Here is a 17,960-nt window from a genome sequence, read left to right as displayed (position 1 = left end):
GAAAGATTTTACTAACCTCTGCCTGATGAAGTAAGATTGTAGCTCTATAGAATCTTCAAACACCTGTGAATCTGTGCGAGATAAACGACGTGCACGCTCCATGCAGGCAAACACATCCTCTTGAAAAACATCCAGTCTTCTGTACAGTCCCTTATCAAGTCTTCGCTTAACTAAGTCCAAGGACAATGCTCGAACCCTAAAACAAAAAATCTCTAATGTATGCAGAGGCATAATAACAAATTACTGCAACAAATCAGTGCCAAAACAAGTTTGAAGATGATGTTAAAAAAATAGATACAGCGTGGCACTCCTGAATATAAAGAATTCCTTTCTACACATGATTACTTACAGATAGCACACAAGTTCAATAAAAGATATTAACAACATATTACACGATTTCATTTCTCCTGTTTTAGTAAGCTTATTTAGAAAATCATTCCATTAACCAAAAATGAAGTGCGTCATTCATGTCATTTCTTCCTCCACCAAACAACTAATTGTCACAATGGATTAAAGCTTTTACCGAACTAGTACAAATTTGTATTTATAATTGAACAACAATTAATAGTAAAAGAAATCCTAACAGATGATTGCAAGCCATCTAATAGTGTGAAAAGTTTTGAAAATCTTCTCTAAAAAGTGTAACATTAGCATACATTTCTCTCCCTGCAATACATTTATGCTCATACACAGAAGACTCAACCGTAACCCCAACAGAGGACAACGCAGATCGGATCACTATGCAGACTACACTCCACACAAAAAATGGAACCTGAGTATGAGAGTATACTCAGACTGATTGACCGTCAGTACATTCAACTGTTGACTGTATAATATACTCCTTGGCCATTTTTAAGTCGTATGACTGCTGCTGATGGGCTGCTGGTACATCCTTATATACACTAGCTGCTGTCTATGACATCCCTAGCGCTAAGGGCATTGCCATGTAAGAGCTAACGAGTTGAGCCAACTAGGCAAGATCTTCACAAACAATGACAACAAAATTCACCAAATAAATTAAGTGATCACAAGCAAGAATCCCAATAGGACCACTGATGAGGAACAAGAAAAGAACTTGCTTTTCTGACATTTTGTGACTTTGTCTCAGGGTGTCGGTCAAGACAAGCCATGTGCTGAAAAGAGACAAAATCAAATCAATCTTCAGGCCTCCAACAAATTACTTAGACCCATTAAAGATGTAGCAGGTCTCAGAACATATGGAGCCTACACATTAACTTGAAAGTGTGGCAAATCATACACCAGATGAACAGTGCACACTGTAAAACAGCTTAAAAAAAAAGTAGGGTAGATTTTTTCACCTACACTACCTAAAAAATCCACTTTAGCTGAACATAGTGTAAAAAACGGTCACCACATCTAATTTAACGAAACCTCTGTCATGACTCGCACTAATGGCTTGTGGGATTGTGTAGTTAAGGAAGCCACCAAAATAAAAATCACTGGTAACACCCTCAATAGAGATGGCGGCCTGCAGCTCAGTGTGGCATGGGATCCAGAATCGTGACGTTAGGAGCACATGCATCGAACACCAAGTGAACATTTTCCCACTTATGGTGATGCTGTGAGCATTATAGTTGGAGCCATGAATGACGGCAGGTGAGTTTAAGCTCGTTCTGCAAATCTGATGTGACAGACAATGAATATTCAGCAGTTTTCTCAGTGCTCTGCTGGGAACGGTCTTCAGTGGACAGTATTTTGGCATTTACACTGGCACTTGATTACATATCATCGTTTTGTGCATCGCTGCAGTTGTAAGATCATATTCAACGTTTGTCTCGACTGATCTATATTTTAGCAAATACTAACATTAGTTCATTTTTTGGTGCATTGCACTTCACTAACACTCAATAAATTTTGGTCTCTATGTTTTTATGAGTCCACAACTGCTTTGTATACTTTATTATCAATGTTTTAATCGAGGTGCTTTAAGAAAAGTGAATTGTGTGTGATATAAATAAAATGTTCATCATAATCACACAAGACAGAAAATTTTCCAATATTACATACGATATTTTTGTGGTATTAAAATTATTTCATTTAATATGTTATATAACATGTAATTTGTGGTAGACTGGGTCCATGTTGGAAGTAGTTAAGCACTGCATATAGCAGCAATTTTTTGGTGTTTTAGGAAACTAGTTATCTGTAAACTTTAATTTTGTCATTGGACACAAGCATTCATACTTCCCTGTCTGTAGATGCTCGGGACAAAGCATCCCAACTTGCTGTGCCAGACAACATTGCAGGTGTCTCATTCCTCTCAATCCGACTAGCTCAGTGGTTGTCATATGTCGATGGGATTAAGTCTCTCTAACAAATCACAAAAAACTGAATACAAATTCACCAAATAACTTTCTATGCTACCCGCTACCCCTTAAACACAAGCTACTGTTTGCCGTCTACATCTCTTGCGTGTACCACAATTGATGTTTGCAACCGGCAATGCTGCAATCCTCGTCTGTGCCTCCACTCAGTGTGGACCTGCACAACCCGCCATCATTCATGGATTCAGCTATAGTGGTGCCACACACGACAGTTGATGTATGTAAGGGCGTACTGGCAGCCAACTGGCAGTTATAACACTTGACAATGGCTAACAAGTGCTTGCTCACAAGCTAGTAGAATTTTAAACACTTGACATGACTGAAGCCAGAAATTTTATTCAATGTTAATGCCACAGGACTCAGCATTTTTAGATGACTTTTAATTATTTTATAAGCAGCTCTTAGCAGTTCTAACGTAAGACTCTTAGCAGTTCTAACGTAAGACCTTTTTCCAAATAACAAATGAAACTGCTTTTTAAGTTACTGAGTGTATGCAACTTAATGCTTGAGTGTAAACTTCAGAAACAGTTTTTGTGCTAGGTATTTTTCACCACATATAGGAAAACTTACTTAGTGCCATCCACTTCATCATGTTCAGGCAATTCAGCCATAGAGTCTGAGAAGCAACGACCTTCTTCATCCTGATGATTGTAAACTGAGATAAAGAGTGAAGTGAGAAGTTCCTGGACTGCTGCAGCAACATCAGGAACAGCATCTTCATCCTCCCTTAGCTGGCTCTTTGTCTGCAATGCAACCCGCTGAAGCATCAGTGCATCCTGAAAAATAAAACAAATAACTGAGTACGTAACAAAGAAATAGTTTATTTTCACACACATGAAGCTGGCAGAAGCAGACATTATGTAAGACAATGTTACAAATTTTTAATCAATTCGTTAATACAACGTTTTAAAAAAGTGCCATATTGCTAGAGGAAGTAGTATTGGTTAAAACTAGAAGAAAATTCCTACAATGATATGTCCAGAAACCAGTACCTGTTTCAATATGGTGCAATCTGTCATCCCATTCCCACTATATACTACATAGAAGCAGACACTACACACAGTGCTGCTTGTAGTTATTATGCATCCTGATACATTCTTCAGCTCTTCTACAGATTCTTTCAAATACACCTCTCTCCATTCAGATTGCATCACATGCATTGGTCACACTCTACCGTAATGCTTGCACACTGTCAATGGGTTGGGCATACACGTGGCCTTTAAATGTCCCCATAGCCAGAAATCCAATCATTTCAGACTTCCTTAGCCAATCCATCACTTTTCTAACATTTCGGTGAAGTACCATCATACAACCTGTGGAAAATGAGCTGGTTTCCATTGTGCATAAAGCAGTGTCACATCTTTCTGCAAAGGTAACATTCTTCAACTGCCCTGGTAATTCATCAAGCAGAAACTGGTGATACACAGCTGTTAGTTAAAATGGCAGCGCAATCAGTCTGTCACCAACAATCCTACCCACACATCAATACTGAAATTCATCATGATACCTCACCACCATGATTGCTCAACGATTTCTATCTCTCCTGGAGCTCTGCTACATCAAGTGGTAGAGTCAGATCTTTAATGTGTCCTCACAGAAGAAAGTCACACAGAGTGAGATCTGGTGATCGCGGAGGCCATTTCATTAAACAGCTGTCCCCATCTGTAGCACAGCCGATCTATCGATGTGGCAGCTCCTTGTTCAGGTACTCACAAACTTCACGATGAAAATGGGGTGAAATCCCATCCTGCTGAAAGATGAATGGAGAGCCCAATCGCATTTGAGCCATCAGCCATTGCTGCAACATGTTCAAGTAGGAGTATTCAGTGACAGTGCTCTCGGCGAAGAAGAATGGCCCATACAGTTATCTACGTGACAAGGCACAAAAAACATTTACCTTTGGGGAATCATGCTCAAATTAAATGCATTCGTATGGATGCTTTGTACCCCAGATTCGACAATTATGCCTGTTCACTTTCCCATTAGTGTGAAAGGTGGCTTGTCGAACTCCAACACACAGAAAGCTCGCTCCGCACCTGAACTTCCCATGTTTGCGACTGGCACTGACTATCGGCAAATTACCAAACTACACTGTGGCGGTATACATGAAAAAAACCTTTCAGGGTTTCTCTTCAAAATGACATATGTATGAAATCTGTACAATGTTTGGTTCTTGTGCAATAAATAATTGAAAGTGTTCCTGGACTTTATGTACACCCTGTATGAATCAAACGCAGTCTGTGAACTGTGGATCTTCAATGGCCCATATCTCAACAGGTTATTGATTTTGAGAGATACCATTAACGAAAAATTTTCTCTAGTTTTGACGAATACTAGCTCCTGTAGGAATATGTGACACTTTATATTAAACACTCTGTATAAAGATAAACAATATTCAGAGTTAATGGGAAATTGTCTTTACAAAACTAGGATGATGATGTCTCAATAATGCACAAACAGGTAGATGTAAAATAAACTCAAGCTAAAGACCTGTGACAGATTAAGTGATCTGAGAATAAATTGTGGAGTACTGACAAAGCATTTCAAGAAAAAACAAAAAGAAATGGTGTAATAAATTACATTGCTAGAACAAAATAAGTGCTACAGGATAGGGAAGATGCTGAAGAACTCCTCATTTACGCTCCTCCCATGCAAATGATTATAGCCTAATAAAACAATTACCCACATTTCACTGTCCACCGCTACAACTGAATGGTCAGTGCAGCAGACTGCTATGTGGAGGACATGGGTTAAATTCCCAGTACTGCCAGGGATTTTTCCTTGATGGGAGGACTGGTACTGGGTGTACTCGGCCTCATGAGGACAACTGAGGAGCTACTCGACTGATCAGTAGCAGTTCCAAGTTAAAGAAACCTGACAAACAAACGGAAGAACAATGTGTTGATCACATTCCCCACATACTGCATCCAATGTCACCACTGGCAGATGATGATACAGTAGTCAGTCGGGGCAGATTGGCCTGTCTAGGGCCACATCACGGAACTTTACCTAATACTTACGATATTCTCTGTAGTGCCATGTACTTTTTGTCACACTTTTGTTCTGAAATGGTGTGTGTCTGAAGAATTTAGGCAGTTAGAGTTTCATGTTTGGACATTACCGATGTTAACAAAATTCAGTGCTGGTATGTAGCAGCAAAAAGTGTGATGAATTACTGTCACCTACAGTGGTAATTGTGACTGCATAGTTATTTTGGGTGTTATTGCATACAGCTGCCGAAGTATCCAGATGTAAATCAGCTTGTCCGCAGCTCGTGGTCGTGCGGTAGCGTTCTCGCTTCCCATGCCCGGGTTCCCGGGTTCGATTCCTGGCGGGGTCAGGGATTTTCTCTGCCTCGTGATGACTGGGTGTTGTGTGATGTCCTTAGGTTAGTTAGGTTTAAGTAGTTCTAAGTTCTAGGGGACTGATGACCATAGATGTTAAGTCCCATAGTGCTCAGAGCCATTTGTAAATCAGCTTAAGAAAGCAAAGCTGAAACTTAAGTTTATGTATGTGTAATGACATAGATGATGATGCTGTTGATGATGGTCTTAATAACAACAACAACAACAACAACAACAACAACAAAAATTATGTGGGATTGGACAGTACAGGAAGAGCAACTGAAAACTTCCTAAACAAAATTAATTCTTCTGCAAATCTACATCTACATTTATATCTGTATCCATATCCATATTCCGCAAGCCACCCGAAGGTGTGTGGCGGGTGATACTTCTGGTAACACTATCTGAACCCCCCTCCCCCTCCTTTTCCCTGTTCCGTCTCTTTCCGGAACACACTCTTGGAATTTCAACAATAAACTTCTCTGTGATTCATAAAACCTCTCTCATACAGTCTGCCAATGGAATTTGTTGAGGATCACCCGTAATGCTCTTGCAACAACTGAACGACCCTGTGATGAAACATGCTACCCATTGTTGGATCTTGTCGATCTCCAACCTGGAGTAGCACCACCATTTATTTTTCGGTACTACTGTGTATAATAGCAGCACTACCACAGCTGTTTGAAAAAGTCATGGGAGAAGGTAAGTGCAGAGTTGACTAAAACATGTTACATCATCAGGCTCAGCAACGCCACTGGCAGGTTTCCACATTGCAGGCCTTGGGGCCAGCACCACAACGACGACGACACAGCAGATAGGCAAGGCGGCGGCAGCAGCAGCACCAGCACCAGCAGCAGGTTAGTCACTATACATCCACACTAAGAACTTATTTTGGCGTACATGATTGGAAAAAGTGCTTCGCCAAAACAAGCAGGCAACAACCAGTATAAATACCCATCACTTTAGCCAAAGGAATCTTAATGTGGCATCACAGCTGAGGAATTAGTGCCTTGCAGCCGATGGGTCACCTCTGGGCTCACTTCAGCTCCAGTCAGCCTTCTGTCCTGACTTGCACACTTCTGAGGTCAGGGTGACGCAGCCACTCAATCTCGTATGGCCATGCAAGCATACTGTTACCGTATGTCTCCACCCACAAACACGGACACCACTGCTGAAGGCTGCCTTCCTCTACAAGAATCATGGCAGATTATCATGTCTTCTGGCATGCCATGCCTTGAAATGCTGAGCCATGCTGCATGTCCGAATTCCTGCCGAGGGCCTGGCATTACAGCAGGCTGTTGTTGGCATCATGGCAGGTTGGTAGCCACCTGTTTGCATCAGCATCTCCACACTCACTGTCTTCAGCACACAAGCAGAGCATTGCATCCACAGAGCAAAGCAAGTGTTATAATTAGTTCTCCAACAAAATTTATGATTAATAATAATGTTTCAATGAGTAACCACCAGTCATCATCTTCACAATAGCCCACCATCTCAACTCAACCCTTCCACTGCAGGGGTCATCCACCCCAGGTCTCTACAGTTTGGTGGCAGAAATGTCTATCACCTCTATGTTTCAGTGACAGAGGAACCTCGACTGCCACCATTCCTGGAGCAAACGGTTCGACCACTACAGGGTTGCAATTTCATCAATGTACAGCACCAAAACACAGAGGGGCGAGTGCAATGAGAGCTCCCCACCCCACCTCCTCTAAGTACCATATAAAGCAAATGCCTTCTTTAGCAGGTTGTCACTTCTGTTCTTGTGGGTGAAATGTGGCAAGTAAACTCAGACAGTGTTCTGGGGACACACAAATGTGCCAAAGAGTGTGGCTCATTGTGTAAAAATGTGCAAGGTGTTAACCTGGTGTAGCAATTCATGGAGCGAAGCCAAGTTTTTTCAAGAAGTATTGTGATAGTCCTTCATAATAACGGAGAGCAGCAATCAGTCATCATTTCCTTTCTACCTTTATTAAAAGCAAGTTCAAATTTCGGCTAGTAACTAGCCATTATCAATGTAGTATTTTGCAGTTTTTATACTTGCCCTAGTACACCTACAACTGTTTTTCAGGTTCCTGTTATAGTTCATTCGAGGCTGAGTAGAGTTCATTCAAGAGTGGAGTATTCTTGAAGGAACTGTGACAGGAACCAGCTGAACAGGTGTAAACGTATTAAGACAGGTATAAAAACTCTGAAATACACTGATAATGTCCAGTTACTAGATGAAATCTTAATCTGCTTTAATAAAGCTAGAAAGGATTGCTGCTCTCTGTCATTTTGAAAGTTGTGTCAAAGTCGTTGAGCACATTCCACTTTCCCAATGGAACGTAATTTGATATTACAATAGTGCTAAAAGTAAGTGTTGTTCCCGTCATTTGATTTTATTCTTCCTGTAGCTGCTGTTTTGTTATATCTATTGAATTGGGTTTCCACTACATCAGAGTGTGAGAACTGTAGGAAATGTGTGTTAGTTTGCGGCATTTGGCAGGAGCCCTGTATTCTGTTTTGGAAAGGAAAACAGCTCATTATGTTTAAGCATATGCAGTAGTAGTCATGAATAGCTGCTCAGGCCAGAGGAGTTAAGTTATATTGTTAGGGAAGTATTATGTTGAAGTGCCCTTTGTCATTAATCTGTTTTGTTCTCATTGATTGTTGTTGTTGTTTGTGTAATTAGTAAAGGGTTAATCATGTTGTCATTGATAACACAAGTGGCTCCCCATATAGAAACACTGTAAAAGTTTGACCATGGCCTGTGATGAATGAAAATGACAAAGTCAATGTTTTAGCTGCAGGTGCCGAAAATCATCACATTAGTTCTCAGGAAATCACACAAGGTTCAGGATTTCACAGATGAGTGTTCTGCCCATACTGCATGAACACAAATTCCACCCACATCACTTACTGTTACACCAAGAACTACATGGAGACAATCTTCAGAACAGCTTGAACTGTTGTAATATGACACAAAAACAACAAGCAGCCTACAATAATGTTATTTCACACAACAATAATGTTATTTCACACACACTTTTCTCTGATGAATCAACTTTAATGGATCGTGGTCAACTAAATCAGCATAAATACTGGTCAGTGGAGAATCCCCACTGGTTAAGCAAAGTTGACCATCAATGCCCGTGGAGTGTCAATGTTTGATGCACTATTTTTTGTACTCAGTTGATTAGCCCATACATCATCGACAAAAATGTGAATGGTCAAATGTACAACGAATTTTTAGATAATATTTTGCCAATACTACTGCAAGATTTCCCACTTCAAACACGACTAGATATGATATTCCAACACAATGTATCTCCAGTGCATTATTCACAGATACCATGAGAAGTTTTGAATCAAAATTATACTGGTCAATGGATTGGCTGAGGAGGTTCTCAAAATTTGCCTGTATGTTCGCCTGATTTTGACTTCTCCAGATTTTTTCCTATGAAGAATGCTAAAAGAGAGATGTGTTAGAAGTATCAACAACCCCAGCAAAAACGTGGCAGCAAACTATCAATGAATGTCCAAAGATTAGTGCAGAGACACTTAGAGGAGTACGATTGTCTTTCAGAATCAGGGTTGCAGAAATGTGTATTGCAGAAAACAATTTCCAACCTTTGTTTCAGTAAAACATGCAAGGTCAGCGAGAGGCAAGGGGACTCAGCTAAAACAAGCATCCCAATGGTGGGAGGCAAGGGGATTTGCATTAAAAAGGCACCCCAAAGGGAACAAAATATTACTACAGACCTGCCATTGTTCCTTGGTATCACTAAAAGTACTTTTTAATTTTGGGGTAGCCATCAGGAGCTCATCAACAGCGCAGGTGCTTGAGCATAGCCCACACTTCATAAGGAGGGTAACAGTCTGCTCCTGTACACAATCACACAGCACATGTTCATCTGGCAGTATCCATTTACTCATGTTGCTTTTGGATCTTGCAGCTCCAGAACATAGTCTGTTCAGAGATCCCCGTATGTCCCACTCCTCTGTGTGTCCTGGGGAAGTTTTCCCCTTGATAGAAAGCTATGTCCGAGATGGACATTTTTTTCCTTGCCAAATTTCTACTCCGCTTTGTTTTGATGCAATAGTGACACTTTCAGTTGTATGCAGGAAGCTTTTCCTTGATTTAACTCGCTGGCAAGTTGGTTGGTATACAAAAAGACAGTGGGCTGTAGGTGTGAACAATTTAGTTTCTTCCTTTCTGGCAACCACTTCATGTATGTTGTGAAGTGGAGCGATACCAGTTAGGCCGTACAACTTGTCAGTCAATGTTGATCTCAAACATCCTGCAGTGTCTGATGATGGGCAAGACTTATTGAGTGGTATGTCCACTTGTTTGGCATGGCTGGAGTTATACCACACAGCGTAAGTGTACTCCACACCTGAGTAGCACAAGGCTAAAGCTGTACTCCTTACTCTCCTGGGTTGCACACACCATAAGCTGACTGCTAATTTGCACACAATGTTGTCTCTATCAGCTATACACTGTTTCCCGTGAGTGAATGCTCTAATGAGACACCTCAGTATTTCAAGGATGTGCAGTGCTCTACTAGTATTCGCTCCCAATCTACTTGTAGTGTCCATGATGCCTGTCTATTCCTCAGGTGAAAAACAAAGCTTGATTCTTTGGGGGTTAGACAACCAGTTTTTCACGGCCTTCTGATAGTTTCCTTTTATCTGTCTACAGTATTAGGTGCCGGTGAAAAATTAATTCGTGCAGCATTTTTAGGTTCTTATGAGGTGTTATAGTAACAGATACATCAACAAATCGTTTAGGAGTGGGGGATATTGGGGGGGTTAGCTGGGTTTCACACGATCATTATTTCACTGCTTGCAAAATCCACATCTATTCCTACAGAGGACATTTTTGGTCTTCAGAAATGTCACAACAGGCAAGAGTAAAATGTGTCTCAAAATTCTGCAACAGACTGATGTGAGCAATATAGGCCCACAGTTTTGTGTGAGTGTCCGAGTATCCTTCTTGAAACCAGGAACGAGCAGTACATTTTGCCAACGACTAGGAACTAGGAATGTTTCCCTCCACCAGAGACCTATGCACACAGCTTTTACAAGAGGAGCAAGTTCTTTTGTACTCCATGAAGATTCCATAGGTGTCCCATCAAGTTCTGTCATCTTTCTTCTGTTCTGAAAATTTTGTTGGTTTTCTGTCTCACAGTTATTTATTTCAACATCTTTTAACATTTGCACAAAAATTTAAAGGCGGAACCTCCGGACACCAGAGAAACTTTGTGGAAAAAGGAATTCAGTATTTTATTTTCTGTCACCCAATCCCCATTTCAATGCTATTATGATCGCAAACAGTCTACACATGGCTATGATCTGTTTGCTGATACAATGTAAGACAAAAACTTCCTAGGATTTTCTGTTACACCAGTAGATAGAATTTTATTTTTGAATTTACTGAACATTTCATACTCTCCTTATGTTAATTTTAGCTTCATCCAGATCTGTGATGCTGCTGTCTTTGCTCTTGGAACAGCTGTCAAACCATTGTGGGTCTTTCCCATCTGCCAACTTTTTTAGGCAAATATCTGTCAGGCGGCTCTGTCAATTTAGACTTAATATTTTCAGTCTCTGAGATGAGCATTTCATGTTGACTACTCAGGTAATCTGAATGTTTCTTGTTGCACATTCTAATCAGAAGTATCTTCCTATCTTCTTTTTTTAGATTCCTATTTACACACATATTCAGTGGTTAATAAAAGAAAATGTTATCGGTTGTAGGCTACTATGGATCATATTTTCTTTTATTAAGCAATTGGAGGCTGTGGATCCCTAAAGAGAGAAAAATATTCATTGGTGCTACAATGGCCTCAGATCAGTGACCGAGCGAGGTGGCGCAGTGGTTAGACACTGGACTCGCATTCGGGAGGACGACGGTTCAATCCCGCGTCCGGCCATCCTGATTTAGGTTTTCCGTGATTTCCCTAAATCGCTCCAGGCAAATGCCGGGATGGTTCTTTTCAAAGGGCACGGCCGACTTCCTTCCCCGTCCTTCCCTATTCCGATGAGACCGATGACCTCGCTGTCTGGTCTCCTTCCCCAAAAACAACCAACCAACCAATCAGATCAGTGACTGCAGATAGTAATAACAATTAGTTGAGTACAAATTAATCACTAAATATATACGTTCATGTGTGTTTTGGACTTACTATTAAAGTTTCACTTCTGTTTACATTTTATTCCAGAAAATGTGAAAACATTGTAAAGTCAGGTTGCAATCACATTTTTGTTTACATTTTGGAACAGTAAACTTAGAGCATTTTGCTTTATCTTCAGGAACCATGAAAACTGGCACACTAGGCCAAGTACACACCATACATCTGAACAACACTGAATGTTTCTATTACCGGATGTTGTTACACGAAATACGGGGACCCATAAGTTCCACAGATCTCAAGACTGTTGATGGTTATCTATGACAGACATAGATAGAAACATGCCAATGCTTACAACTGCTGGGAAAATATCAGCCACTGGTAATTAACACTACACGAAGTCAATTAACACTACACGAAGTCTTACTTACAGCCTCAGCTAAACAAATGAGAGACTTATTCATCATAAGTCTAACAACAAGTAACCCATCAAATCCACAACAGCTATGGGAGTCCTTCAAGAAAAGTATGAGTGATGACATACTGTACTAAATCAGACACATTCATCCTGAACTGACCATCAAATTCAATGACATCATCTTCAATGACACACTTGTCTGAAATATTCCTCTGTGATACAGACAATAGGGAGATTGAGTCAATAATGAAATCACTGAAGACTAAAGAGACTCATGGTTATGATGGAGTGTGTAGTAGAATATTAAAGTACTGTACTGCACATGTTAGCCCTGTATTTAGCCATATTTGTAATTTTTCCTTTAGGAAAGGTCAGTTTCCTGAGCGATTAAAGTACTCAGTAGTAAAGCCACTTTATAAAAAGGGAGAAAGGGATAATGTAGATAATTTTAGACCTATTTCTATGTCATCAATGTTTGCAAAAGTTATTGAAATGGCTGTGTATGTAAGGATAATTGATCATTTTCTATCATACGATTTGCTACCAAATGTACAGTTCGGCTTTAGAAGTCATTTAACAACTCAAAATGCTATATTCTCTTTTCTCTGTGAGGTACTGGATGGGCTAAACAAAAAATTTTGAACGCTTGGCGTATTTTTTTATTTAACTAAGCCATTTGATTGTGTTGTTCACAAAATACTGCTCCAGAAGTTGGACCATTACGGAATACAGGAGTAGCTCCCAATTGGTTCACCTCTTACTTTAGCAGCAGGCAGCAAAAGGTCATTATTTACAATGTTGATAACAGCTGTGATGTGGGATCTGAGCGGGGTACTGTCAAGTGGGGGGTGCCCCAGGGATCAGTGTTGGGGCCAATCCTGTTCCTTATTTATATAAATGATATGCCCTCTAGTATGACGGGTAACTCTAAAATATTTCTGTTTGCTGATGACACTAGCTTGATAGTAAAGGGTGTAGTGTGTAACACTTGCTCGGTTTCAAACAGTGCAGCACATGACCTCAGTTCATGGCTTGTAGAAAATAAACTAACGTTAAATAACAGTAAGACTCAGTTTTTTACAGTTTCTAACACACAATTCAACAAAACCTGATTTTTAATTTCACAGAACAGGCATATGATTAATGAAACTGAACAGTTCAAATTTCTAGGTGTTCAGATAGATAGTAAGCTGTCATGGAAAGCCCACGTTCAGGATCTTGTTCAACGTCTTAATACTGCCATTTTTACTATTCGAACGTTATCAAAAGTGAGTGATACTTCGACATGAAAATTAGTCTACTTTGCTTATTTTCATTCGCTTATGTCGTATGGTATAATATTTTGGGGTAACTCTTCCCATTCTACAAGGATATTTTTGGCTCAGAAATGGGCGGTTCGGGCAATAAGCGGTGTGAGTTCATGAACCTCTTGTCAACCTCTGTTCAAGAGTCTGGGTATTTCGACATTGGCCTCTCAATATGTATATTCTTTATTGTCGTTTCTTGTTAACAATGATAGTTTATGCCCAAGAATAAGCAGCTTTCACTCGGGTTAATACTTGGCAGAAATCAAACCTGCATTTGGATCAGACTTCCTTAACTGTTGTGCAAAAAGGTGTGCAGTATATTCCTGCATCCATTTTCAATAAGCTGCCACTCAAATTCAAAAATCTTAGCAGTAATCCATGTGCTTTCAAATCAAAACTGGAGAGTTTCCTCATGGGTCACTCCTACTATTCTGTCAAGGAGTTCCTTGAAAAATTAAGCTGATTCTTATTGTACTGGTGATAGTGTTTACTTAAACTTATGGACTGACTTTTTTCAGGTTCATGAACATTTATTTTTATCTGTTATTACTTTTATGTTGTAATTTCATGTACTGACACGTTCCATGAGTTTTGAGATTTGCTCCTACAGAACTTCATGCGTAAATAAATTTAAAAAATTCACCTAGAAGACAAATGCTTAGTAATAAACAGTCAGACCCTAGTACAACTTGGGATACTAGCACCACGAAAAGATGCTTTCAGTATGCTACACTTTGAAATTCCAAAGGAAGAAGCTACATCAACAAACTATGTCAATACATTGCTTACAACAAACCACTCCTCAATGACAAAATGAAATTTACAATGTTATTATGAACCACATCGATAAAAACACTCATGGAACCATTTACTTGGATGCGCCACATGGCACCGGGAAAACATTTGTAATAAATCTATTGCTGGTGGATTTACTGTCATCATCTAGCATTGCAGCCACACTTATGGAAGGACAACGACCTTTCTGCCCATTACGCCCTACAACTATCGTTGAATACAGTCTGAATCAATTCCCAGCATGTAAATTCTCAAGAGCATCTGAATGGGATGAACTTCTAAAGCAAGCTAAAATTATCTTCTGGGACGAATGCACAATGGCTTGCAAAAAGTCACAGTCATGGACAGAACATTAAAAGACTTATAAAAACTATGAAGTCAAGGGAGGAGCATGTCCTACACATATCCTACAGACCAGATGAATGGCCTCATTAAACAGAACAGTAATTTCTGCAACATAGCCACCACTGAAAATGAACTCATCAACCAAATTATTCAAACACTGTTCACATTATTACCAATCTAGATTGGCTATTTGAAACGACAAGTTTGGCAACTAAAATACTTATTTTCTATGATGTCAACTTTAACATTCGAAAGAAAATTCCTGGTGAAGAGAGAATATACAAATCAATCGACATAATGGGCCTCCAGCAGATGTCGATATAGTCAGCACACATAAACCTTCAGCAGTAAACTGAAAAGTAGAGCTCTTAAGGAAGTCAGTACAGAGAAAGAAAGTTTTGTTGTTAGGCAGCTATCACGCTTGAAGTGTAGGCCAACTTTCACAGGATGAACTACGATCGCCATTTTTTTCTTGGAGCCAAGTTATGGTCTGGTGCAGGTCACAGAGGATTTAGGATCACTTCACAGAAGACAGGGTTATACAATGGAACTTTGATTTTGAGTTTCCCGATTTTACATTTTTCGCGATTCTACACCAGAAATTCATAGTCCTTGTGAAAAACCCATGAGCTCAATGCTAAAAATTCCCCGATCTTACAATTCTTCCTAGTAAAGTTTACCTCAATTCCAAGTTCTTACTCGAAATCTCATTTTGACTTTGTCCCATTTTCTTCCTATTCAGGTTTGATGTGACTGAACTAGTTATAAGTGGCATGGCAGCCAAATGGTTTGCAACAGAGTTGGAGCCAGAGCTAAGGGATATTTTAAACAATTGTGGGGAGGGGAGATGTGAGAGAGGAAATGCTGAAATAATCCATGCTAGGTGTTGCCAACACAACTTGCAACATTTAGCTCACAACACTATTATGACTGTTAGGTTGCAGTGGTAATGGAAAATCAAGACAGTCAACACAAAGTGTTCTGGACAGAGCCAATACTTGACTTAAGGGCCCAGCCACCACCTTTTCTTGTGCCATTTATAACTAAGTCTTATCTTTTTGCATGTATTTCCAATGTACTGTATTGAGCAAAAATATCGATCGTCAATGTTATAAATTCGAACGCTGAGTCTCAAAGAACATGCTGGATCACAAAATGATCTCGCCTATTGCGTGTGTGGCGAGGGGAGTGGCTCTTCAACGACCAAAGTGCAGGTAGGGGTGAAAGCATTTTGTGAAGTGCTGGAAATATATTTTTCATGCAGATGATGCATTACAACACAGATGTGCAGAAACAGAAAAACGCTTTTGCGATAGCACATTTTAGAGACTTTTGTGCTAAAATCTGACATGATACAGTTGCAACAACTACATAAGCTACTCATATATATACTTTGTACCGCACATACCACACCACACTCTGTAGATTGTAAAGATTGGCACTAGTGATAGAAGGCACGAAACCAAACTGTAGCACCTGAGTTTTCTTTCAAATTTACTTTTCACACTATGTACAGAAATTCACAGAGCCGACTTCTAATAAGCTTATAATGTCAGCTAAGGAAGTAAACTACCGTATTTACTCGAATCTAAGCCGCACCCGAATCTAAGCCATACCTGAAAAATGAGACTCGAAATCGAGGAAAAAAAAAATTTCCCGAATCTAAGCCACACCTGAAATTTGAGACTCGAAATTCAAGGGGAGAGAAAAGTTTTAGGCCGCATCTCCAAATCGAAACAAAGTTGGTCCATTGTAATATGAGAGACAATTTAGGTCGAATGAGTGACTCTTTGTTATAGGTGTTTACGTCACTCTAAGCTGAAAATGTATTACTGTACTGTGTCGTACATTGTTTGTTGCATTCTGATAGTGCGTGTTTACGGCCTGTCGCAGCTCGCAGCATGGCTTGCTTTTGTGCGCGCTACTGCCGCTTAAAAAAGAGAGAGAGAGAGAGAGAGAGAGAGAGAGAGAGGAATTGTCTCATAAGCGAAAAAATGGCAAGAGACTGCTATTTGTTGTTACTTACACTGCTGCTTTCTTTGATATTGATCAACAAGAATGAAATAATAGACTGTGTATGATAGAAGATGTTCTGAACGAGAGTTTAGCGAAAACTTTTCTCTGTTTGAAAATCTTTGCAGACGCCTCTTTAGTACATTAAATTCTGCACAGAAATTAGAGTCATCTTAGATTTAAAAATCTAGTCAATTGCTGTGCTTCATTTCTGACTATCACTATTAGGCATAAGAATAATACGAATATAAACATGACATGATATGTATATTCTTCCGCGTTTGCTGTTGTCGCACTCTAGTTTCGTAGTTTATTAGGCAGACAGGATTTAAATGAGATAGCAGCAAACACGAAACAATACACGGCAAAATGTTTATATTCGTATTATTCTTATGGTGAAGAGAATACTTCATAAAAGTTCCTATTAGCAACCATCTCTTCTCACAGGTATGAAAAAAATTCAGAATGTAGAGTTGGCCATATTGACAAACATCCCAAACAGTCTTGCCAGTCGGATTTTCGTAGTACATTGAAATGCTGCTACATTCGAAGATGAACAATACGTAATTTGTATTTACTTCGTTGGATAATGTATGAAAATGCAGTGGTCAAAATTCAGGGCGGGGAAAAAAGCTCGTCTTCCACCTTTTTTTTTTTTTTTTTAATTTATTTACTGACGCAGAGGTTGTGGTGCCAATATTTATCTTTGTGCCTACAAGGCATGCCAGTGTAGCACTACATATATTCGACAGCAGAAGTTAGTTGTGGCAGCACCCACCAACATTTTTTGAACTTCTGCTTGCTTTGCACTCGATTCTAAGCCGCAGGTGGTTTTTTGGATTACAAAAACCGGAAAAAAAGTGCGACTTAGATTTGAGTAAATACGGTAATTTTTTCATGCCTCTCTTTCTCTCATCAAGCCTAAAATAACACTAACAATGATGAGCATATGAAGTGCGGCTCGTAAGAAAAGCATTAAACAATAATAGCAATGGTGACAAAATTTTTCAGTAGGCATATGTCCGCTTATGGTTTAACACTTAGCTGCTGTGATGTTTTTTGGTTTAATTCAACATATTCTTCAATTTCTGCTTTTTCTGGGTGAAGACAAAGGGTGATCCCTCAAAAATGCGTGTTTTCAAAGTACAATTTGCGGTCTTCGCATGTCAAAAAATTTCTCGATTATCTTGTACCCAGATACCAATTTCAATTTTTTGATGCGTTTTTACTCGCTGCTACAAACCTGTGATTTTTTAAGAACTGATGAAATCCATTAC

The 17,960-nt window shown here is 39.6% G+C and overlaps 1 protein-coding gene across 1 annotated transcript in view; it reads right to left on the bottom strand.

The window, feature by feature from the left end:
- The window catches only part of LOC126412869 (protein polybromo-1), a 325,260-nt gene that overhangs the window by 147,999 nt on the left and 159,301 nt on the right, over positions 1–17,960 (bottom strand). Inside the window, 2 exon segments of the mRNA XM_050082745.1 lie at positions 17–196; positions 2,916–3,121. Of these exon segments, the coding sequence (XP_049938702.1) occupies positions 17–196; positions 2,916–3,121 (386 nt within the window).

The sequence above is a fragment of the Schistocerca serialis genome, chromosome 7, assembly GCF_023864345.2.
Source record: "Schistocerca serialis cubense isolate TAMUIC-IGC-003099 chromosome 7, iqSchSeri2.2, whole genome shotgun sequence".
NCBI lineage: Eukaryota > Metazoa > Arthropoda > Insecta > Orthoptera > Acrididae > Schistocerca > Schistocerca serialis.
This window is presented reverse-complemented; position numbering and strand designations above follow the sequence as displayed.